The sequence below is a fragment of the Amphiprion ocellaris genome, chromosome 17 (genome assembly GCF_022539595.1).
Source record: "Amphiprion ocellaris isolate individual 3 ecotype Okinawa chromosome 17, ASM2253959v1, whole genome shotgun sequence".
Lineage (NCBI taxonomy): Eukaryota > Metazoa > Chordata > Actinopteri > Pomacentridae > Amphiprion > Amphiprion ocellaris.
The window spans coordinates 20865397-20889185 of NC_072782.1; the positions used below are offsets into that span (position 1 = coordinate 20865397).

The 23789-nt window shown below is 38.1% G+C and overlaps 2 protein-coding genes across 2 annotated transcripts; one reads left to right on the forward strand and one right to left on the reverse strand.

The window, feature by feature from the left end:
- Positions 1–225: 225 nt before the first annotated feature.
- On the forward strand, positions 226–6390 carry ppiab (peptidylprolyl isomerase Ab (cyclophilin A)). The gene is made up of 5 exons (XM_023286061.3): positions 226–596; positions 3320–3350; positions 5588–5676; positions 5779–5951; positions 6023–6390. Exons 1-5 carry the CDS (start codon positions 261–263, stop codon positions 6156–6158), a joined length of 765 nt encoding a protein of 254 aa, XP_023141829.2. The 5' UTR covers positions 226–260; the 3' UTR covers positions 6159–6390.
- Positions 6391–8216: 1826 nt separating this feature from the next.
- On the reverse strand, positions 8217–23571 carry LOC111586100 (dual specificity protein phosphatase 26). The gene is made up of 4 exons (XM_023295797.3): positions 23217–23571; positions 22796–22979; positions 18255–18466; positions 8217–13377 (listed from the first exon to the last, which is right to left on the reverse strand). The coding sequence occupies exons 2-4, from the start codon at positions 22972–22974 to the stop codon at positions 13133–13135; spliced, it is 636 nt and encodes a 211-aa protein (XP_023151565.1). The 5' UTR covers positions 22975–22979; positions 23217–23571; the 3' UTR covers positions 8217–13132.
- Positions 23572–23789: the final 218 nt, after the last annotated feature.

Genomic DNA, 23789 nt, shown 5'->3' on the forward strand with positions numbered 1-23789 from the left:
TCGAATTTGGCTGAACCTGGCTCCTGAACTAAAACGAGTTTGACACTCCTGATCTAAGTGTTAAGGGTGCTTTATACATATGGTAAAATAATAATAATAATTATTATTATTATATCAAGAACCTAAGGGACATTTAACCAAACCTTAACATTGCTGTCTGTATGCTTTTGACCCATCAGATTTTTTTCTATCTCTAGAAGATCTTTAATAAATTCGTCAAAGACCCTAAATGCATATGCCTATAAATATATTTCATTGTTATGGTTTGGCTTCACAGAGCCTCTCCTCTCTGCTCCGCCCTCTCTGGTTGCCGAAGAGACCAGCCACTAGCCCCGCCCATCTTACTTGTCATTCGTCTGTTGCGGAGCTTGTCAGAGGGTCTGCGCTGTGATTGGCTGAGTGCGTCTTTGACCTCACCGCCACAGCAGCTTTATAAAACGCGGAGCTGGACAGACGGAGTGAAGCTGACGCGTCGCCAGGATTCACCGAGCGAATCACCATCACACCCTGGGAGCACTGACACCACCATGGGAAACCCCAGAGTGTTCTTTGACATCTCCATGGATGGAGCTAACGCCGGCAGGATCATCATGGAGGTAAGAGGAGCATTTTCACGTCTCCAACCTCACTTTTAGTTGCATTTAAGGTTACAGCTTTTAAACGCCTGACCGACATGTTGCAGTGCGTCAACTTCTCTCCTGCAGCTTTCAGTCTTCCATTTTGTCAGATTTGTATACCCCAGAGTGTGTTTCATCACAATATAATACAGTTAACTGTGTGGATGTCCAGAAAAGCAAGTAAATCAGGTAAAAACTCTTCCAAATGATCAGGCTGTGAGCTGCAGGAAACGCCCAGCAGCAACAGCAGGACTGCAGCTGGAATCTGCAGGTCACTTACCTCACATTTTTTCACGAGGCAACACAATTACAGTTAATTAATTAGTCAACACAATGTATAAATACATCTTTTTAAATGTGAAAACATTTCAAACAAATATAAGAACAGAGAATAACCATCTGAAGTATCAAGCCTGAATTTAACATGAAATCGTGGGTTGTTATGATTTTGTAATGTTTATCAGATGATACTTACATGTATAAAAACTATTTTGTCAACGAAATCTTGTAAAAATACTGTAAAATAATAGAAATTGTATAAAATGTCATGACCTATGCAGTAACTAAAATACAGTTTCAAGCCGTATTGTATTACTTTGGCTTTTAATGTTTAATGAGGGATGTGGAGAACCTTGAAATTACCAATAAACGTGGGTTAGTATAATACTGCAGAAAAGCGCTGTTACTAGTTGGGTTTTTTAAAGATTTTTTAAATATAAAAAATAGTTTGGTTTTAATGTATAATGTTATGTGAATAGAAATCTTGTTTAAAAAAAAGTCAAAATACTCTTGTGAAACAAGTAATTTATTTTTTAATTGCAAGAATCTAGTTCATATGAAGTGCAATGAGATGACCTGCAGGTGACTGTTGATACAAATCATGTATATTTGTCAGATCTCTATTGTAAAAATAAATAAATTATATGTAAATGTATAACATGAAAATATAAAATCAAAAGTTTGGACTCACCTTCTCATTCAGTTCTTTTTATTTATATGTATTATTTTCTACATTGTAGATTAATACTGAAGATTAAGATTTTTTTTGTTTACAACATAATTCCATATATATGTTCTTTTAGATTTTTGATGTCTTCAGTATTAATCTACAATGTAGAAAATAATTAAATAAAAACTATAGAATGGGATCATGTGTCCAAACTTTTGACTGGTGGTATCTTTTTTATATTATTATTTTTGATAATTACAACAATATACTGTTAAATGTAGATTGTATGTAACTTCACATAAAAGTCTTGTGAATTTGATAATCTTCATTTTTCAGCGTTATTTTAAATGTAAATTCTCAGGTAGAACTGCTGTTACAGTGGGCAGGTCAGGCTGTAAGTCAGATTTAATATTTCTGCTCTAATAAGAGCAACAATTAGAGTTAAAACTCTTTGCCAATTAATTGATGAGTGAACTCAGAAAAATAATCTGTTCAAAACATTCATATTTTTAACAAGATACCGCAAAATGACAGAAAATATTCTACCCATCAAAATACAGTCATTTTACTAAATTAAAATACAATTTTCAAAACGTAATTTTACATGAGGTCATTTGTATTATTTTTAAGATTTACTGTAAGATTTTTACATGTGTAAAAATAAGTAAATTACCTTTAAATTAAGTCGAATAATCTCATAATAAAAAATAATCTGACTAAACAAAAACAATGTTATTTGTTGGGTTTAATTATAGAATTTTGTTAAAAAGTTTGTAAGCTTGCATAAAAATCTTACTAAAAAAAGGTATGTCCATCTATAAAAATACCTTTTCATTACCTTGAATAAAACAGTAAAGTGTTCATTTAAGAACATATCAAGTATAATAGTTTTTACATTTAACTGTATATAAAAGTCTTGTAAATTTGATAGATCTTAATTATTATTATAATTAGCTTATTTTATTTTTATGCATGTAAATTGCCAGTCTATATAATATTCTAAATATTTTCATCTATTTTAAAAATACAGAAAAACAAAGTAAACAATGACCAAACACACTCAAATGATTAGATAACTCTGTGGTGGCTGTTTTTTGTTTTGTTTTGTTTCTTTTTGTTTACTTTCTTTTTATTGATTTTTCAAAACAGGGAAAACACACACACATACACTAAAAAAATTATAATAATATTGTGGTGGCTGTTCTTACTCACTGTGCATCTACAACCTGTAATAACTTGCAGAACAAAACACAACTTATGAGACAAGGTTTTATACTATACTATACTATACAGCTGTTCTTGTTTTACCTGACTAATTTGTTTCAGATGGTTTTCTATTATTTTACTAAATTTTCCTTTTAGCATTTTATTGTCATTGTTTTCCAAGTTTCTTATTCATATGCCTACATCTTCTATTTTCTTACTTGACCTCATTGTGAATGAGGCCTCAACGGTTCCATGTTTAAATAAACATTGAAGGCATTTTTAATTATTTCAAGCAAAAACACCACACAATATCTGCTTTCAGCTGTTCAGATGAGAAGTTTGTTTGCTTTTCCGTGACATTTGTGATAGTAAATTACCGCTTCATGTAACATATTTACGCTATAATGTATTTGTATACGTTGTATTGTACAACATTCAAAATTTTTTGACCTTTGATTTATCGATTTGCTGAAAAAAATGTGTTAGAAATCGATACTGAAAATTGAGCTACAGCCACAACCACTAACTGAAATCTGTTTGTTTGCAGCTCCGGGCTGATGTTGTCCCAAAGACTGCAGGTAGGTAAGCCAGAAAATAAAGCTCAATGCTCCCAGACCTGCACAGGCTTATATTTTCTCCACACCAAAAATGTATTTATGTTTGGTAGGAAAAAATGTGCATCCCCATTCATCTTCAGCAGTATTTACTCTAAATATGGGTCGAAGCTGTGGGTGATGCAGTGTGAACACAACATGCTGATGAAGCAAGTCTTAATATGAGGCTGAGAGGTACATGAGAGTGTAAACAGTGAAGAGCTGCTGTGATTAATAAGAAGGAGAAGAGAAAGGAAAAGAAGTCTTGTTGTCTTGAAATCTTCTGGCAGCTCTAAACAAGTGGTGGACAGCTCTGCCTGCTCTGTCTCACAACATTAACGACTCTTCTAACAAGCAAACCTGCATGATTCATTGCTGACTGACTGCTTCTGTCCTACTTAGCCATTGTTAGGTATATGACCTAATTATACTGCGGGATTAATGGCCTGTATGCTTCTTTTGTACATACAGTGGTTGCTATATTAGCTTCTGTTGGAAAAGCTGCAGTGAGGCTCTTTGACTGTTATATTTGCTAAGCCATGCCCAAGAATTGGATACAGCTGTTTAGAATTTTATAAGAACTACCATATGTTTACAAGTTGTTTTAGAGCATGGACAATAACAAGAGAGGTTCTGAGCAGAATTAATGTTTTTGTGATTTAAATGTGCCTTTTGTCTCCTCTGCAAGGAGAAAGTTGGGAAAACAGCTTCAGCAGCCATGGTTGGATTACTAAATGGGCCTACACGGCAAGAGCTCAAGATGCAAAAAGACTACAGTGAAGGCAACTACAATGAAATGAAAGTTATCTATATGGAGACACAAAATAATGGCAGAGCCTCAAAGAGCCACAAAAAGATGCAGAACAATTAACTAAAGTGACTCATATGACAACAAAGGGACAGTAAAAGCATCGCCAAGAGACACAAAACAACCACAATAGGGCTCAAAACTAACCCAAAGAGCGGCACAACAACCACAAGGACATGCAACGAGGGATGACTGCAATCACTCAAATGATGCTGTATTAACCACAGAGACACAAACTAATGGCAAAGATGCTTAAAATGACCCCAGACTGAAAAGGAATAAAAAATGCTCAAAAAAATTTGAAGAAACACAAAACAATTTTAAAAAAGCCCCAAAATCGAGTACAAAGAGACACAAAATAGCCACAAGAGACATAAAGAGATGCAAAACATCTTAAATGTGACGATGCAAACAGTTACAAAGACACTGAAAATAACCACAAAGAGACTCAAAACAACCACAAGACACACAAAATGATGACAAAGAGATACAAAGCAACTTCAGCGAGACGTGAAACAACTTAAAAGACTCAAATCAACTTGGCGGAGTGACCTAAATATGTAGCGGGTGGCAGGAATTGATGGGACTCGGAAACACCCCTACAATTTAATCAATTGTTCCTTATATCATTTCCAAGGGACGGGTCCCGATAAGTCCGCAGCGGTGGATTTGTAGTAGGGTCGCAATCATGTGATCATCAGCAGGCAGCTGACATAGTGTTCACTTGTTTTCATAGTTACAGTGACGTCATGCCGCTATCTCACAATGATACAGAAGTCTTTAACAAATCCGTGGATCCAGACTATAAGCCACATCACTACCAAAATTTAATTAATTGGTCCTTGTGCCATTTCTGACCTTCCTGAAAATGAAATCGAAATCTGTTAGTTAGTTTTTGAGTAATGTTGCGAATGGACAGACAGACAGACAAACCAATGCCGATGGTCACATAACTCCACTGTGTTCCTTGGTGGAGTAAAAATAAATGAACAAGACATACTATACTACCACACAGACTCAAAACAACTACAAAGGTGCTCCACTGCATAGAAATGTCCTCAAAACAACCAAAAAGAGATGCAACAGAATGACAAATTAAAAATGCCCTTAAAAGACTACAAAGACATACCAAGCATCCACAAAAGACTCACAACTACCACAAAGAGACAGAAAGTGAACACACAGACACTAAAAACTGCCAGAGACTAACCCCTGTACCGAGGGGCCCACTGACTTATTAGTCCATGTTAGCAGTATTACTGTAATAAGCAGTATGGCAGATACACGGGATTAGAGGGAAAGGCCTGATGATCAGATGTAGAGAGGAAAAAAGTTAAAAAGACGTCTGCTCTAGATTTTCTTCCTGTATTTTAGTTGGTGCATGTATCTTTAAAGAATTGTCTGTGTTTTTCAGAAAATTTCCGTGCTTTGTGCACCGGAGAGAAAGGTTTTGGCTACAAAGGCTCCACGTTTCATCGTGTCATCCCTAGATTCATGTGCCAGGTACAGTTAAAGCAAGGAATTTGTCCTGTTTCTGTTTAGATTAATTTATGACTGCCATGTGTGCTGAGCCAACTGGATTTGAGGTCTTTTTTGTTCTTTCAGGGAGGAGACTTTACCAACCACAATGGAACTGGAGGCAAATCCATCTATGGAGAGAAGTTTCCTGATGAGAACTTCCAGCTGAAGCACATGGGCATGGGGACACTGTCCATGGCTAACGCAGGGCCCAACACTAACGGATCGCAGTTCTTCATCTGCACGGCCTCCACCGACTGGTGAGCTCCTCTCTGAGCATGAACAGCTTCAGGTGTCGCTCTCACATACTAATCTGCTCTCTGCTCTCCAGGCTCAACGGGAAACACGTGGTGTTTGGCAACGTTGTGGAGGGCATTGATGTTGTCAAGGCGATAGAGAAGCAAGGCACAAAGAGTGGCACTCCTAAAGGCAAGGTTGTCATTGCCGACTGTGGTGAACTAAAATAGTGCGCCTCCTTCATGTCCACCTGCTCTCCTATATCATCGCAGTTAAACTCTAAGCATCAGCGTATCAGCAGTGTCACTAGAAAAAACACCCAGTGAACCCACTTTCTCCTCTTTAAAATGTTTGTCTACTGTGTTGACATTTGTTCTGTAATATTTTGTACCTTCTAATCTGTCCTTTAAGGGCCACATTTGTTAACAAAATCAGAATAAAATGATGATGGTGTAAATAAAACATGTCCATGTCCTCTCTTTTTCCTAGAGAGAATTTATGCTTATGTTTTATATTTTAGTATTCGTGTTATGTGATCATAATGTTACATTTTGATTAATTCATTGAAAGTAAAAATGTTCATTGTTATCTATCAATATATTTTTGTTTTTTACCACTGCAGATGACATACTCTTCACCAGATAATACTATAAGTGGTTAAATGGGGAGCTGAGCTGAGGATCACCTAGGTCTTCTTCCTTCAGTATAATCTGAGCTTAAAGTTCAGGATCAGAGTCAATCAAGACATTTTGTAACTGATCAACGCTACTGTTCAAAGAAATGTCCTTATTTTTGAAAGGAAAGCATTTTTTTTTCAATGAAGATAAAATTAATTGAATCAGAAACAAAGTCTAGACATTGTTAATGTGGTAAATGACTCATCTAGCTGGAAATGTCAGATTTTCAATGGAATATCTACATGGGAGTACAGAGGAACATTTCCAGCAACCATCACTCCTGTGTTCTAATGCTACATTGTGTTAGCTAATGGTGTTGAAAGGCTAACTGATGATTAGAAAACCCTTGTGTAATTATGTTAGCACATGAATAAAAGTGTGAGCTTTCACGGAAAACATGAAATTGTCTGGGTGACCCCAGACTTTTGAATGGTTGTGTATGACATCATAATCCTCAGCCGGATCCTTTGTTTGTGTCCATTGTCACACAGGTGATGTAAATTTGAATCATTTTCTCATTAAGTGCGGCACAACCAATCAATGGTCAGTTAGTTGGTCATACAAACTTAGCAAAGTGGCCATTTGTCCCATGCAGAATTGCTTGCGTTGAAGAAATTTGACTCTTGGTCCTTTGAAATTTGCTGTAGTGGTGTGTTTTATTGGTATTTCTGGTAATACAGTAGATTTACTGACACAGAGTATGGGTCTGCAAAGGTAAGTCGACCCAGAGCATTTTCAGGGTACACATTTTATAGGAATGTCAGAGGAAGGATCAAATGGTAGGGAGGGAGCTGTATGTAACTGCCAAGGTGAATAGTAGTTATTTTGCGTATGGTTGCTAATCAGTGAAAGAGGGTAAGACAACAGAACAAAATGGTAATTGAATCAAGAAGTCTGATAAACAACAAAAGGTAAGAGGGGGTCTGGCAGACAGTAGCACTTAATAAAAGATAAAAGAATTGTGGCTAACTGTGGGAAATGGAGTGACATGATGGTAATTATCTGTAGCAAAAGAAGTATCCGTAGTATCTGGTATTTTCTTCATCACTTGTATGTCTGAAATGTCTGAAAACTGGACGGAGGCCATTTGGCATCTCAGAATACTCTGTCATGGTGGCCTGTTAAAAGCTAAGCTAAAATCCTCTCATTACTCTGTTTTCCAACATGAGCTGCCTGTATAGCCTGAGTCACTGCCTCCTTGGGTCACTACAGTATTAAACAGTAAGAGATCATGCATCCAGGTATTACAACTACAATAAATTAAGTATGTATTATCTAGGACCAATGGTATCCTATAGGCACATACCAAATATAAAACAGCTTGGATCAGATTTTGCAGGGGGGTTTTTTTGTTGTTTTTTTTTTACAATGTAACATGAATGGTAAAGCCTTGCAGGCATCACCAAAAAAAAAAAAAAAACCATTTAACTGCAACAACACTATGAAGAACATGTAATATCTTGGAGGGTTGCAGAACAGCCGCTCAATTGCTTTCTGGGCAGCGATGTCTGTTTCAGAGGCCCAACACAAACTATTTTCTTGCTGATTTGAATAAGAGTATTTAAAGGAAATGATTACATAAAAGATTGAATGAAAACACAGTAAAACATGTCTGAGAGAAGTTTTTCTTTTTATTTCCAATTAAGTACAGAAGTTATCAAAACAAAGTAATCAATGCTCAGTGTTATTCACAATAAAATGGTAGAAACAAAAGTCTAAAAACCAACTCGAAGTACACAGATTAAGGCATCAACATCTCCTTTTCCAGTTTCTCCTCTAATGAACCTCAAAGAGAGTGATACAAAAATAAATCAAAAGAATTCAAGTTCTCCAATAGACAGGTCTCTGTAAGAAAACAAACAGGTAATGAGAACATAAACAGGTAACTGAGACCAACAACCACCATGACACAATAAAACCACAAATACAAAACACACAGATCCAATACAGCAAAGGTAAAGATCATAATGGTTAGACAGGCACTGACCACAGATAGTTCTTTATTTTTAGAAGTGCCTCCTGTGTGTTTTAACCTAATAGATTGAGGAAAGCTTTTTAAGAAAGGCAGATTTTGCTGTCGAGAGGACATCATGATATGTTACTCCGTTTTCCTGACACAAAATGTAGCAAGAGAGGATTTCTGACCGGCTGATTCTGGACTTTGGGAGTAACTTCATACCTCGATTTAAATATTACACAAAATGCGCAAATTTGAATTTTTTTTTTAAATAATACATTGACTGTATGTAAAGATAGATGAAGTGACAGCTCAGACATGAAGCCAAAACACTCTTATTGCCCCTGGTGGCTGGTCGCAGTATAGCTCTAAATCCCGCCCCTTCCATATGAACAAATTAAGAGAAGAAATTTATGGGCGATTTCTGTAACATCAGAGACGGTGATTGTGTTACACATGTCCAACTCCTACCCCCAAAAGACCAATCATCTGCTTTTAACAGTCTAAACCAGGAAAACTCCAGCCAGCCATGTGTTTGCACAGTGCTTTTTATAAGATTAGATTAGTGGTTTTTGCAGTTATGACCCTCTGTCCATTTATTTAGAAGACAGGAGTTTGGTCTCATTAGCCATAAATAACAGCACCAGTTTGGCAACACTTGCCTATGAGGACTTTGAGTCATTAATCTTTACATACAGTCTATGGTATAAGGATACAGGAGTCAGATGTGGCCCATTGGGGCTGATCAACCTCCGCAATTAGCCAGCTACGATGCAAATGGGTATTTATTTATCACACAATGAAAACAAACTGTCCCTTAAACTAATTGTGTCCAGATCGTTTGCTGCTCTGCCTTGCTTTCCAAGGCCACAATGCAAAACACTTTAAATTATTAGCTTGATATTTTGTGAAATACACTTACTTACATTCGAGAATGAGATGAGAAGATCAATGCCACTGTAATGTCTGTGGGATGGTGGACCCAGGAGGCATTTAATTTAGCTTAGCATGGCATAGCAAAGACTGATTTGTTTTTCACTTGTAGCTTTGTGTTCTAAATGTGATTTTTTTTTTTTGCTTGTTTTTCATTTATGATTTTCATGTGTTTAATTCATGACATATTTTTAATTTGTGAAATTTAAATGAGTGACTAAAGTTTTTTAAATTGGAAATTAGTTGTTTGATTTGGAACTTATTTGTTTTTAATTTGTGACTCGTACACCTGGAATTTGTAACTTCTGTTTTTTAATTTGGGACTTTTTGTTTGGTTAGCACTGTTGCCTCACAGCTACAAGATCACCGGTTTGCGTTTCGGCCTGGGATCCAATTACTTTTTATCCCTTAAAAAGGTGAAGGGCACATATAATGTGTTGTAATTCCTACACTGTTCATCTGATTTAGATGTAAATATCCTCAAATTAAAGCTGAAAGTCTGCACTTAAAGCTGCACAGTGGCTTGGTGGTTAGCACTTTTGCCTTGCAGCTAGAAGATCCCTGGTTCACCTCCTGGCCTTCTCAGGATCTTTCTGCATAGAGTTTACATGTTCTCCCTGTGCATGCATGCTTCTTCCCACAGTCCAAAAACATGCTGAGGTTAATTATCTGTGAGTGTGATTGTTTGTCTCTATATGTAGTTCTGTGATAGACTGGTGACCTGTCCAGGGTGTCCTCTGTCTTCACCCTAAGTCAGCTGGGATAGACTCCAGCCCCTCTGCAACCCTAATGAGGATTAAGCAGTGTATAGATAAAGATAATAAGTGGATGGACTTTTTATTAACTTGTAACATGTGCTTTTATTTATTTTTTTTTAAATCTTTTTCTTTTTTTCTTTAGTTTGATACCTATTTTGTTTTAAGTTTGTGATTTTTTTGTTTTTTATTTTTTGGACAGAGGTGGGCTAGCTGCTTCCCCCTGTTCTCAGTCTTTATGCTAATCTAGGCCAATTGACTCCTAACTCCAGCTCCACACTTAGACATTAGAGTGGCACCAGTCATTTCATTCAACTCTTTTAAGGAAAGCAAATAAATGTCTTCCCAAGAATTTCAAACTAAACCTTTACATTTCCACTGACTGTACAAAGCCATATTTTTATATACATTTTGCTGCATTCCTTCCCATCATCATGGTGGTGTTAAAACAACACAGATGAAAACCACAAGTCACAAAAAGTGTATTTCAAACATGATACTTGAGGTAATCATTATAATAACACTCAGGAGGGTATTTGAAAATCTGGTTTAAATTTCAGCATTGGATCTTCTACTGTTTTTCACTAGCATGAGAACAGAAGCCTCACTTTTAACACTGAGACAAAAGAGCAGACTTTGCATGACTTGCACTGAACATTATGTGTGCACTCTCCTGTCATCCAGGCAGTTGGTAGCTTTTGCAATGGCACATTTGTGGTATTCTCTCACACTGCACGTCTACTCTAAACACTTGTTGTGCTGGCATATTAAATTATCACTTAGAGTACGGCTACTCTGGACAGCTAACAGTCACTGTAAAGGTGAAGTGGTACACCAGACTGGAAGATGTTTAATAGATGTGTGAGTTTTAGATCAGTACACATCTAATACAAAAGGAGCGTTTGAAATACACTGGATTGAAACAACACATTGAACTAATTCAACACCCAACTGAAAGCAAAAATTGTACTGTATACTGCATGTTGCTATTCACAAACAGATAGTAATTGTATACGGACTATGACAATACTATAGGCTACATAGCTGTGCTGGTTTAGACCTGGGCTACAACTAGAGAATGAGTTATTCAGGGCACTTAATGAATGTAAAAAAGTTGAGGGAAGACCTGCAATGACTGAAGCTATGGGCAAGAATCACTGAGAAACACTCTTTCTGAGGGTAGATATCATGGGTTTAACCAACATATTCATTAGAAAAAAGAGTCAGGACCATATATGGTCCAGGGCAGGCATAGTGCCCATTTTAGTCCATCAATTTTGACATAGAAAATCCAGGCTGGCAGATAGGAATGCTTGAACTGATCCCCATTAAATAAGAAAATAAGAGCAGCAGGGTTAAAAGTCTTGTAACTGATCATAAGATTAATCAAAAATGTCAGTCATCATTATGAAGTGCAATCAAAAAGTTCTGAGACTCTGCCTTTAACATTCAAAATCCATTTACTTCAATTAGTTTACTGGTGCAGTAATAGGCTGCTCCCAGTGCTCCTGTGACACTTGTAAGCATGTCAAGAACAATCTGTGATAGGCTCTCCATCTCCAAACAGCAACCCCTTATGCTGAATTTCATTTTGGAGAACAGGAAGAATTTGCAGGGAGCCTAATCTGGACAGTTGGGCAGGTGGAGCGTAACCATGATGATGTTATGGTCACAAAACACATCCATAATTACTGCACTGTGACTGGCAACATGGTGCATTTGAGCACCACATCACAGCTCAGGTTATTTGCACCGAATGTTCCCCTTCAGACCCCTAAAGATGTTACAGTAGAACTCTGACAATCCAACCATGACAGATGAATTTATAGCAATCATGGTCCTGGGGATCCTGACTTGATGCTCCATCCCCTGGTCTGGAGTTTGCAGCTCTTCTATTGTCCAATGACCTGGAGTAAGCCACAGTCTAAGAACTTTTTGCTTGCACCTTGTACAGCTGCTGCCCCTAACTAGCAAGATTTACCTGGTGACACCAGGAGGCAGTGATAATACTGTCCAAACCTTATTAAATGAGAATAATTTTAAATAATCTATGTATTAGAAGCCATCGTTTGATCTATTTCCAATAAATCAGATAATTTCAAGATTTGGATACTAGTGCAGAGATCTGAAGCATTTTCCAACAGCAGCAGCAATAAAAATAGGCTTCATGTCTTCATAGATTTCACTGGAATGGTCTGAAGTTTGATTAAAATTTACTTACGGCTTGAAATTCATACAGGAAGCATGATATGAAGGTAAATATCATCTAAACCGGATGTTTCTAAACTTTTAGGTTGCTTTACAGCTCAGCAATGTGTATGTGGGTGAGTCTGATATTGTTTCATTGATGTGTTTTGAATTGTAGTCATTTATCAGTTTTCTCAACACCTTAAACATGTTTAGCCTCCATCCGCTGCTAGTAGCATGTGACTGAACATTACACTCAGTGATTGGCTGGTTCTTAGCAATGTACACAAGCCTGTGCCTTTGACTTTGTATCAAAGAACCAGATATTCTGGGATGCAGTTCCTCCTTTTTCTCTGTGTTGCCTTGAGCACTGTCAAGAGGGCTTGCTATTGGTCAAAATACACAAATTTGGATTTCGCGTTGAAATCAGTTGTGTGATCGAGACAGAGTTAGGTTGGCATATGCTGCAAATTACTCTGTTCGGTTCTTAATTAGAATTTGCTCAGACAACATCACAGATACTGCACCCTTTATATCTTAAAGAATACAGGTCTTCACTGCTTTACTGCTGTTTTAGAGGCTTAAGGGTTCAACAGATACAATAAATTTAATTAACTGAGTGTGGAGACACTGGTATCAGTCCAACCCTGCAGAGCTGCAGTGTCACGCTTTACCTCCTTCAGTGTACCTGGCTGCTACCTCAGGCTGTGTGTGTGTTGGGGGTGTTTGCAGCTCTGTGGCGTCGCTCTGCGGCTCTCTCTCAGGATGCCGTCCAGGCCGTTGAGCTGGCGGAGGAAGCCTCGGTTGGGGATGACGCCACGGTGGTCTTTCACTGTCTTAATGGCCTCCACCAGCGTAAGGTTTTGTCTGATCATCAAGTAGGCCAGCACCAGTGTGGCTGAGCGGCTCACGCCCACAGTGCAGTGGACAAGCACTTTACCTGCACACACACGACAACAGGAGGTTAAATCTGATCTGGACCACGTTTTCCAGATGTTATGGGTTAGATTTATGTCTGATTGGGTGCCCTGGTAGCTCAACTGGTTGAGCAGGCAACCCATGAACAGGGCCTATAGTCCTCAAAGCAGTGGCCATGGTTTGAGTCTGACCCATGACCATCTGCTGCAGGTCGTTCCCACATTTCCTGTCTCTCTCCACTGTCCTCTACAAGAAAGGCAAAAAAAATTAGCTTAAAAAAGATTTATGTCTGATTGACAAAGTCACAGTTTTGCTTTTCAATTTGTATCTGGAGCATCTCTTTGTGGTAATGTTTTTTCTCTTTGTGAGTTACTTTTTAGTCATTTGTGTCCCTGTGTGGTAATATTGAGTCTCTTTGTGGTCGTTTCAAGTCTCTTCATGGTTGTTTTGAGTCTCTTTGTAGTCATTCTTCTGAATGACTTTATTGCAGTTTTGAGTTTCTTTGTGGTAATTTTTTGTCTCTTTGTGGTTGTTTTGAGTCTGGCGGCATCTCTTTGAGGTTGCTTTACAACTTGTGGCTGTTTTGAGTCCCTTTGTGTGTGTTTTGCATCATTGTGTGACTGTTTTGAGTCTGTGGCTGTTCTGAGCCTTTCTGCTCGAATCTGTTTGGATCATTTTTGGGTCATTTTGAGTGTCTTTGTTGCTTAAAGTCTTGTTGTGGTTGTTTGGAGTCTTTGGAGTGTGGTTCTTCTGTTCCTCTTTTTTTTTTTTTTAAACTTTTTATTTATAACATTGTTTTTTTAAAGGAACAATGAACAGGGAAATCGTATTCCCAACATCAACAATGATACTAGCAAAAAATAAATAAATAAATAATAATAATAATAATAATAATAATAATAATAATAATAATAATAATAATAATAATAATAATAATAATAGTAATAATAATAATAATAATAATAATAATAATAAATAATTTTTATATATATGTACATACATACATACATACACATATACATACACTTAAAAATAGACATATAAATAAAAGAAATGATAATAAGGTAAATTAGATAAATAAAGACAGAGATGAGGGTCTTGGGATGAATTACAAGTCTGTGCATCACAATAACAGTGTATCATAATGACAATAGTGGTTAATTATCTATTTCAGCAGCGAAATACACACACCATTTTCTCCATCATTTTTCTCCCTGGTCCTTTTGGAGTCTTATGGAGTAGGTCATTTGCTCTAGAGTATGCAGCTGCTTAACAATGCTGACAAAGAGGTCTGTGGTAGGGCAATTTTTCTGGAGCCAATGTTTTGTGGTTTTTTTACTTGCTGCCAGCAAAATCTTAAGAAGGTAAACATCATTTGCATTCATACCATCAGGGATGATCCCAAGATAAAGAGTTATAAATGTCACACCAATATTAAAACCTAGGACTTTTGATATGATTCCCGCTACCTGGGACAAGACCAAAATATATGAGTGTGATCAGCCATGACCTCTCCGCATTCCCTCCAGCAGTTGTATTGGACATCAGTTTGTTTTGATTTCTGTTTAGGAGTGATGAAGAATCGGATTAGGTTCTTCCAGCAGAAGTTCCTCCAAGTCTTTGAGTTGGTGGAGGATACCTGTGTTTTCCAGGCACTCAGCCACATGTCCTGTGTTATTTCTATGTTCAGCTCTCTCTCCCATCTTTGTTTCACGTAGTCTGTGGTGTCCATCTTCAAAGAGGTGGGGGCATGGTAAAGCTTGCTTACAAGTCCTTTGTTGTTGCCTGAGTTATAAGCGTCCATGAATATTCGAGTGACGACCGATGGGCTGCATCCTTTTATTGTTTTACAGAAATAATCCCGTAGCTGCAAATACCTAAAGAGATCTTGTTTGCCCAAGCCATACATCTCACATAGGTTACTGAAACAAGAACATTTTCCTTTTTTAACAATCTTGCACATGGATGTAATTCCACAATGAGCCCAATGTCTAAACCTCTGATCCAAAGTTGCTGGTTTAAACTCCGGGTCATATGCCAGCCATCTAAGTATTTTCACCTCATTTACGAGCTGGAAGCGTTTGATCACTTCCCCCGATATATTCAAAGAGAAATTTATAAACTGACTTGTTGTCTGTGGTGTCTCATTAGTTTTTACCCCATGACCCAGTAGTGATTGTATTGGTATGTTTGTTAGTGATAACTCTATAGTCTTCCATTTGGCTACATAAGAGGGGTTACACCAGCACACTAGGGGTCTTAATTGTGCTGATATATAATAATCCTTCAACGATGGTAGGGCCATGCCCCCCTCCCTCTCCGGCAGCAGCAGTGTGGTCAGTTTGACTCTTGGTCTTTTTTTATTCCAAATGAATCATGAGATGTGTTTGTTCCATTCCTTAAATTGTCTCTGGGGAATTTCTACTGGTAGTGCTAAGAAATTATATAATAACCTAGGAAGGATATTCATTTTAACAGCTCTTATTCTACCACCAAAGTCAAGAGGAAGCAGGTCCCACCCACTGAGATCGTCAAATATTCTTTTATTGTTATAGGTATAATTAATTTTAAATAGTTGTGAAAGGTCCTTAGATAAACTGATTCCAAGGTATTTAATGTAAGATGAATTCCAGTTGAATTTGTATTTTGTAGCAACCTCCTGTGTTGTATAGTTGAATGTCATTATCTGGGTTTTGTGCATGTTGAGGGCATATCCCGAATATTCCCCATAACTTTCAAAGATTTTCATTAATAATGGCAGACTTGAATCTGGATCTCCTATCCTTCCCAATATATCATCTACATACAGGCTAATTTTGTATTCCATTCCCCCAATAGAAATACCTTGTATACCTTTTTCCTGACGTATTGCTTGGGCAAAGGGTTCAATGAATAAGTTGAAGAGGCTAGGGCTAAGGGGGCAGCCCTGCCTACAACCACGATGTAGAGTTATTGAATTAGAAAGGTGACCATTAATCTTAATTCTTGCGTGAGGGGAAGAATAAAGGGTTTGGATGTAGCGTATGAAATCCTCACTGAAGCCAAATCTGTTCATCACTAAATAAAGGAATTCCCAACCAACTGAATCAAAGGCTTTTTCTGCGTCCAGACTGAGAACTATAGCACTAGCTTTATTCTTATTTATCTGTTCAATAATATGTAAGGTCCTCCTTATATTGTCTTGAGTTTGTCTATTTTTTATGAATCCTGTTTGGTCCTCATCGATTAAAAAGGTCATGGCAGCTTCCAGTCTGTTTGCCAAGACAGTCATAAAGAGTTTGTCGTCTGTGTTAAGAACACTGATAGGTCTATAACCTTTACAGTCTAAGTTATCCTTTCCTTCTCTGGGGATTACTGATATGAAGGCTTCCCTCCACAATGGGGGGGAGAGTCCTTCTCTCAAAGTGTGGTTAAAGCAGGGCTCCAACAGCGGCAGCAGATGTTTGCTCATAGATTTATACCACTCTGGAGGGAAACCGTCTGTGCTAGGTGATTTATTAGTTATTAATTTTGAAATAGCTTTTCCTATTTCTTCTTTTGTTATTGGTGATATAAGTTTATTGTTACTGTCTCTGCCAAGTGCAGGTAGGTCCAATGAATTCAAAAATTCAGTAATTGTATGTTTACTAACCTGCTTTTTCTGGGAGTATAAAGATTTATAGTATGTTTCAAATGCTTTGTGTATTCCATCTAGACAGCGGGTTGTCTTTTTTGTAACAGGGTCTCTTATTTTGTGAATAGTGTTATCTGCCTGTTGTTTTTTGAGTCTCCAAGCTAATAGTTTAGTTGCTTTGGGGCCCGCTTCGTAATATCTTTGTTTCATGAACCTTATGTTTTTTTCAACTTCTTCACTTAAGATTTTATCTATTTGCTGTTTAACTTCCCTAATTTGGTTTGAGGTGTAGGGTTCTTTTTGTAGTATCTGTGCCTGTTCCAGGTCCTTCAGTTTTTCCCGTAGACTTAGAAATGTTTGATTCTTTGCCTTTTTCAGTGCTGCTGTCCTGGCGATGATCTTTTCCCGGAGTACTGCTTTAGCTGCATCCCATAATATATTGGGGTTAACCTCCCCATTGTCATTATCATGTAAATACAAATCTAAATCTGACTCCTGTTCCTCTTTTTTGAGTCTGTTGGCACCTCGTTGTGATTATTTTAAAGTTTTTTGGCTGTTTTGCTTCATTGTGTGTCTGTTTTGAGACTGTAGGCTGCTCAAACTCAGTTTGGATTTGTTTGGAGTCTCTTTGCCGTTTGTGTCTCACTGTGGTTGTGTTAAAGTTTGTGGTGATTTTAAGGTTTCTCTGTGTTTGTTTTGAGTCTATTTGTGGTCATTGTGCATCTCTGAGTTGTTGTTCTGTATTGCTCCATTTTTTGTTTTAAGTCTGTTTATGATAGTTTTGCATCACTTTGTGGTTGTTTTGCACCTCTTTATAGCCGCTGTGTAGCTTTTTGGTTATTTAAACTCTCTTTGAGAAACATTTTGGAAGTCTGTGCCCAGAATGCTCTGTTAAACACACATACATTACCGTTCAAGTTTGGGGTCACTTAGAAATGTCCTTATTTTTGAAAGAAAATCAGATTTTTTCAATGAAGATAACATTAAATGAATCAGAAATACACTCTAGACATTGTTAATGTGGTAAATGACTGTTCTAGCTGGAAACGGCTGATTTTTAATGGAATATCTCCATAGGGATACAGAGGAACATTTGCAGCAACCATCACTCCTGTGTTCTAATGCTACATTGTGTTAGCTAATGGTGTTGAAAGGCTAATTGATGATTAGAAAACCCTTGTGCAATTATGTTAGCACATGAATAAAAGTGTGAGTTTTCATGGAAAACATGAAATTATGTGGGTGACCCCAAACTTTTGAACTGTAGTGTCAATTCTGAGACTTACCTCCACTTGTGAGGGCTTTGTGGATAAACTCAGCAGCAGGATAGAAGTTGACACTCATGTCAAATGTAGGGGAGTCATGGGCTTCGATGCCGTGGTAGGTGATGTTCATGCCGGCGTAATACTCGGCTCCTCCACGCCACTTGCTCTGTGCACAGTTGAGGATGTGTGTGATGCCAAGTTTGGCAAGCTCACGCCGATCTGATGCAATGTCTCTGCAGAGAGAAGGAGGTTAACACAGCTCAGACAGTCAAACTGTTCTTCATGTCTCCACATGACATAAATTATGTAGAGTAATGGAGTAAAGGGAAATGCGGAAAACAAAAATAAATAGAACTGCACATAGATAATCACTCTGGAAAAAAATGGTTGGTTAGAGTGTGTGCTTGTGTGTGTTTGTGTGTGGTGGAGGGTGGGGGGTGGTTGCTAACTATAGCTCATATGTCACACAAAAGAAAATAAGACACTTGTGTCATGTCTGCCCAAGGAATTTCCACAGAAGTCCACTGTCCAAGGGTCTATAAATTAATTCAAATAAAAGCTAGGTCCATATTTAGAGAAGTTACCTCCCGAAACAAAAAACACAAAACAGGACAGAAGAGTGAATCATGCCCATATATCTATGAGAACAACTCTTTGAAAGTAACACAGACTCCAAAAGCCTTATTGAATTGTATTTCCTTATATTGTGAATCGTTTCTGTTTTCCTTGATATAAATGAAGACATTTCCACCATAAATTGACGCAGAAAGAGAACATATTGGTACATAAAAATGCACAAGAAGTATAGAGGTAAGAAGTAAGTACAAAGGAAAAACTTCCCCGCCTTCCCAGGATCTTTCTGCATGGAGTTTGCATGTTCTCCCTGTGCATGTGTGGGTTTTCTCCAGGTTCTCTGGCTTCCTCCCACAGTCCAAAAACATGCTGAGGTTAATTAGCAACTCTAAATTGTCTGTAACTTGTGAATGCGAGTGTGATTGTTTGCCTCTATATGTAGACCTGTGATAGACTGGTGACCTGTCCAAGGTGTATTGATAATGGAAGTATATTCATGCAAATAGCTGATGCAAAATTCTGAGTACTGGACTTTACCCTGCAGCTTTTTTTTTCTTGTCTTCCAGTGCTTAATGTTTTAATGTCTGTTTGCCATTCATGTTTTTAATGGTTTGGATCCACTCTGCATCTCAGAGCTATTGATATCTTATTCTGCACCTCAACCCATCAGAGCAGAGAATTGGTTGCAGGTAATAACACCACAGCCCACGCTCAAAATTAAGTGGGTTTTAACCCCAGCAAAAACAGCCGAGTCAGAGTCTCAGTTTAAAAATATGAATATTACGTACAGACTGACATTTGTTTGATACTTTATTATGTTGCCTGTAATGTTTGATTGGTGCTTTTTTGCTTCGGGTCATTCTGTATAAAATCCACCAAATCTGAAAAAATGTCCCACCTGACCCACTCAGAATTAGCAATTTTTTTTATACAATAACTTTATTATATTTAATGAAGTCATGGAAAGTTTTACCTTCATATTGTAAATGTTTTCAGAGTTGGAAGTATGTAACGGTGGAAATTTCTTACTTTTTAATTTTTACTCCGCCAAGGAACGCAGTGGAGTTGTGTTACGATCAGCGGTGGTTCGTCCGTTTGTTTATCTGCTTGTTCGCAACATTACTGTGATTCTTCTTCTCATACTTGAAGATGGTTCTTTATAACTCTGGCTGGATGTTTGTCCAGCTGCAAAATAAACCTATGAATCTAATGATGTTGATAAGACTCTAAATACCTGAATTGCCTCAAAATGTTGCACAGTCCTGTGCATATTTAATGTTCTTACATCACCAGAGTGTAGATGTGAAGTTTATAGTTAATTGTCATGTATTGGTTTGTGTGTGTTTGGTGGACAGACCCATCTTAATGGAGAAACCTGACGTGGTGGTGGGGACGCCATCCCATGTGCTCGCCCACCTCAACGCCCAGAACCTGGTCCTGCACTCCTCCCTGGAGATGCTGGTGGTGGACGAGGCTGACCTGCTCTTCTCTTTTGGCTTTGAGGCTGACTTGAAGAACTTGTTGTGGTGAGAATGTACAGATTTTTATCAGAAGTGATTCACTTCCTCCATGCAGCTGTTTGTTTGAGTTATAAAGAATTTCACCTGGAAGATCATTGTTACTCCGCCAAGGAACGTGGAGGAGTTATCTGACGATTGGCGTTGGTTTGTCTGTCTGTCTGTGCACAATATTATTCAAAAACGGACGAACAGATTTGGATGAAATTTTCAAAGAAGGTCAGAAATGACACAAGGACCAAGTGATTAGATTTTGGCAGTGATGCAGCTTATAGTCTGAATCCACAGATTTGTTAAAGATTTCTGTATCGTTGTGAGATAGCGGCACGACGTTACTGTAACTGAGTGTTTTTCTTGTTATTGTTTCAGCATTTTGAACCCTCAGCCACCAATCCCACCTGACGATTGGACCCCTTGAAAGTTTACCCAAAATGCAGCTCTTTTTTAAAGTTTTCTCCAGTCAGTTATCAGAGAACAGCAGGCACGTGCAGAGGGGGAGGCAGAGGGGGCTGAAGCACCTGCCCCTTTGCCCCTTGATGCCCAAAGTGCCCTTTTGTCAAAGTTGTTTTTTTAAATTTTATTTAATTTTGGTTTTTTATTTGTAAGTGTGTGTGTGTGTGTGTGTGTGTGTGTGTGTGTGTGTGTGTGTGTGTGTGTGTGTGTGTGTGTGTGTGTGTGTGTGTGTGTGTGTGTGTGTGTGTAAAAGTATTTGAAGCCCAAAATAATAAATAAAACAAAAATAAAATTAATAATAATTCAGATCTTCCCTCGGTCGGTCAAATGTTCTACGTAGACGTCCCTCACTCACTGCCCCGAGGTGCCCAGACGGCCTGTAGCTCAGCGCTAGCGCCGCTAGTCTAGAAACCGGAAACCCGAGGGAGGACTTCAACAACTGATGGTCCGGTGAGGAGATTTTGCAGCGGTATTCGTTTGTGCACGGTGTATTCTAGATAACTGATGAAGGGAAGTGAGCATCCTGTGAGTGTGTGACTCTACACACACCTGTCATCAGTTACAGGCCGCTGGTTAACCACACACAGCATGCTGAGAGGATAAAATGTCAGGCTTCTTTTTGTTTCTGTGTGTTTCTTTTGTCATGGGCAAAGTGCATCAGAGAGATGTATTATTTTACTGTCAGTGAGTTGCAGTGTGTTTCCTGTGTTTTTAGAGGCACTGAGGCATAGGTTATGTTATTTCACTAAAACTATGTACATGCATTTTCACATAATTTTGGACTACTGCAGTATAAATACAATAATAATTAGAAGAATTTGAATTGTGATTTTCTCAACCTCTCATTTAAAGATATCATTACTTGTTTAAAACATCTGTATTTATATAGACAAATTAAATGTAATATGCATAAATATAAAATATATAACTTTTATAACTTTGCTGTCTTGCACACAGTGGATAATCAAACTGAATAAAAGCACAAATACATTTAAATACATGATTTCTATATCATTTATTCATTTTTACTTTATTATTAGCACTACGAATAATAAAGGGCAGATTAAGAATCAGCACCATGGAGCAAATCCGTGTCTATACAGTATATGTCTTGAAAAGGTATGACATTTAAAAGCAAGGACCCCAGGAAGAGTAGCCACATTTAAACAGTCCAGTGTCTAATGGTGATCTAAATACAACTTAAAAATAATAATTTGATGGGCCCAATGGTGGCTACATTAGGGTTTGAACTAATGACCTTCTGATCAGCAGTCCAGAGACTTAACCATTGCACCACCCCTTCCATGTCACGTTCTTCATGAATATGGGTTACTATAATTCAGCCAGTTATATTGTCAGGTATGTTTCTGTCTGGTGTTTCAAATTTGTGCTCTGTGTGCCCCCTTTTAACTTTGAGCACCTGCCCCTCCAAAGGTCTCTGCACAGCCCTGGAGAACAGATAGCACATCCAGGGATGTCTGTTTTTATGAATCTGTCACAAACTGATGCAGTTTTGGAGTTGAAACTGTGATATATCCCATAATATTAATGCTCAAAGTTGGTTATAAAAAAAATGGTGCTGAAGAAAAATACTTAATTTCACTTAATTTTTGGATGCAGTTTTAATGGAGCTCAGGGTTTTTTTTTTTCAGTCTTGAACGTTCATGTGTCTATCTCCTGTACTTTTGAAGCTATAAGGCTGAAAAATGCTGGAAAATGTAAGGCAATTTAAGAGACCACCCTTATGACAATATACAAAAGGGCCTGTAACTCTGAAAATATTCATAGCATGAAGGTAAACTGTTGCAGGGCTTCAGTAAATATACTGAAGTTACTGTACATATAAAAACCATCTGATTCTGAGGAGATCAAGTGGAGGTATTTAGGGATTTTTCCTTGAATGACCGATAGTGTCTTTTGTGATCCGTTATTGTCGCACTATTTTTTGGAAAGCACCTCTGAACCCAGTTTTGTTCAGAGATAAAGTTCATTATCAATATTGTTATGATATCAACTCACTGGTCTCCGATGTAGAGCCTCGGCCACACTTCGTCTGCATGGTTGCAGGCCGTCTTGCCAGTGTACAGCAGCCTCTCCAGCTCCGACACGCTCAGGTTCGGGGAGGCGCGTTCCGAGTCTTTTCGGTTCGGAGACCTGGAGCTGCTCCGGGACCGAGAAAACCGGGACATGAACGCCATCTAGTCTGGGAAAGCAGACAGGAACATGACTCTCATAAATCACTGGAGCAAATAACACACATGACGTTAGAATAAAATACAATATCATTTGATTTGTGTTCTAGTTACAGCATTTATTCTTGGAATATTCGATTTTATATATATGAGAAATATTAACCTGTAGCTTTAGCTGTGACTCGAACAGTATTTGGCTCAGCATCTCCCCATGTACAGTATAAATAAATAAATACATATATATGTACCTGTGTTGGGGTTTCTTCCGTGGATCAGTGTTTGTGCAGGGTGCGCTGCTTTGCGGCCATGTTGCCTCATGTATCAGCTGTGGAGGATGGAGGGATGAGGAGCCAGATGCTGCTTCTGCTGCTCAGCATCCAGCCGACATGTTCACCTGCTGCAGCCGCATCTCCATCCTCTCAACAAGTCCCCCTCCAAGCCGCAGCACGACTGTGCTCCCGTTTCAGAGACACACCCAGGGTGATGCTGTTCTCTCCCGGACCACAAACGGCTTCTTCCGCTTCTTCTGAGGGGCGATTTTCCAGTGTGTTCTGCTCCAACGATGGAGCTTTTTTGTATGTTTATTGTTAATGGAGGTCTGTAGTTGAGTCTCTGCAGTGTTTGACTCCATCTGCAGGTCAGACGGGGGAAGTGCATTAAAAAAATCATCAAAAATCTATCATGAAATGAAGTAGAGCATATTGAAGCCTCCTGTAATAAGGTGAAAAATAGACTAGCTTATATATCTAGTATGAAACAAAACCACAATTGATTAATCTCACCCACTATCAAGACATTAAGACAGCAAGTAAAATGAACAT

Coding starts and splice junctions, on each gene's coding strand:
- ppiab (XM_023286061.3), top strand. CDS start 261: ATGGTTTGGCTTCACAGAGCCTCTCCTCTCTGCTCCGCCCTCTCTGGT. Junction 597..3,319: donor CCGGCAGGATCATCATGGAG/GTAAGAGGAGCA, acceptor GTTTGTTTGCAG/CTCCGGGCTGATGTTGTCCC. Junction 5,952..6,022: donor TGCACGGCCTCCACCGACTG/GTGAGCTCCTCT, acceptor TCTGCTCTCCAG/GCTCAACGGGAAACACGTGG.
- LOC111586100 (XM_023295797.3), bottom strand. CDS start 22,974: ATGGCGTTCATGTCCCGGTTTTCTCGGTCCCGGAGCAGCTCCAGGTCT. Junction 18,467..22,795: donor AGGCTCTACATCGGAGACCA/GTGAGTTGATAT, acceptor TTCTCTCTGCAG/AGACATTGCATCAGATCGGC. Junction 13,378..18,254: donor CAAAGCCCTCACAAGTGGAG/GTAAGTCTCAGA, acceptor GTGTGTGTGCAG/GTAAAGTGCTTGTCCACTGC.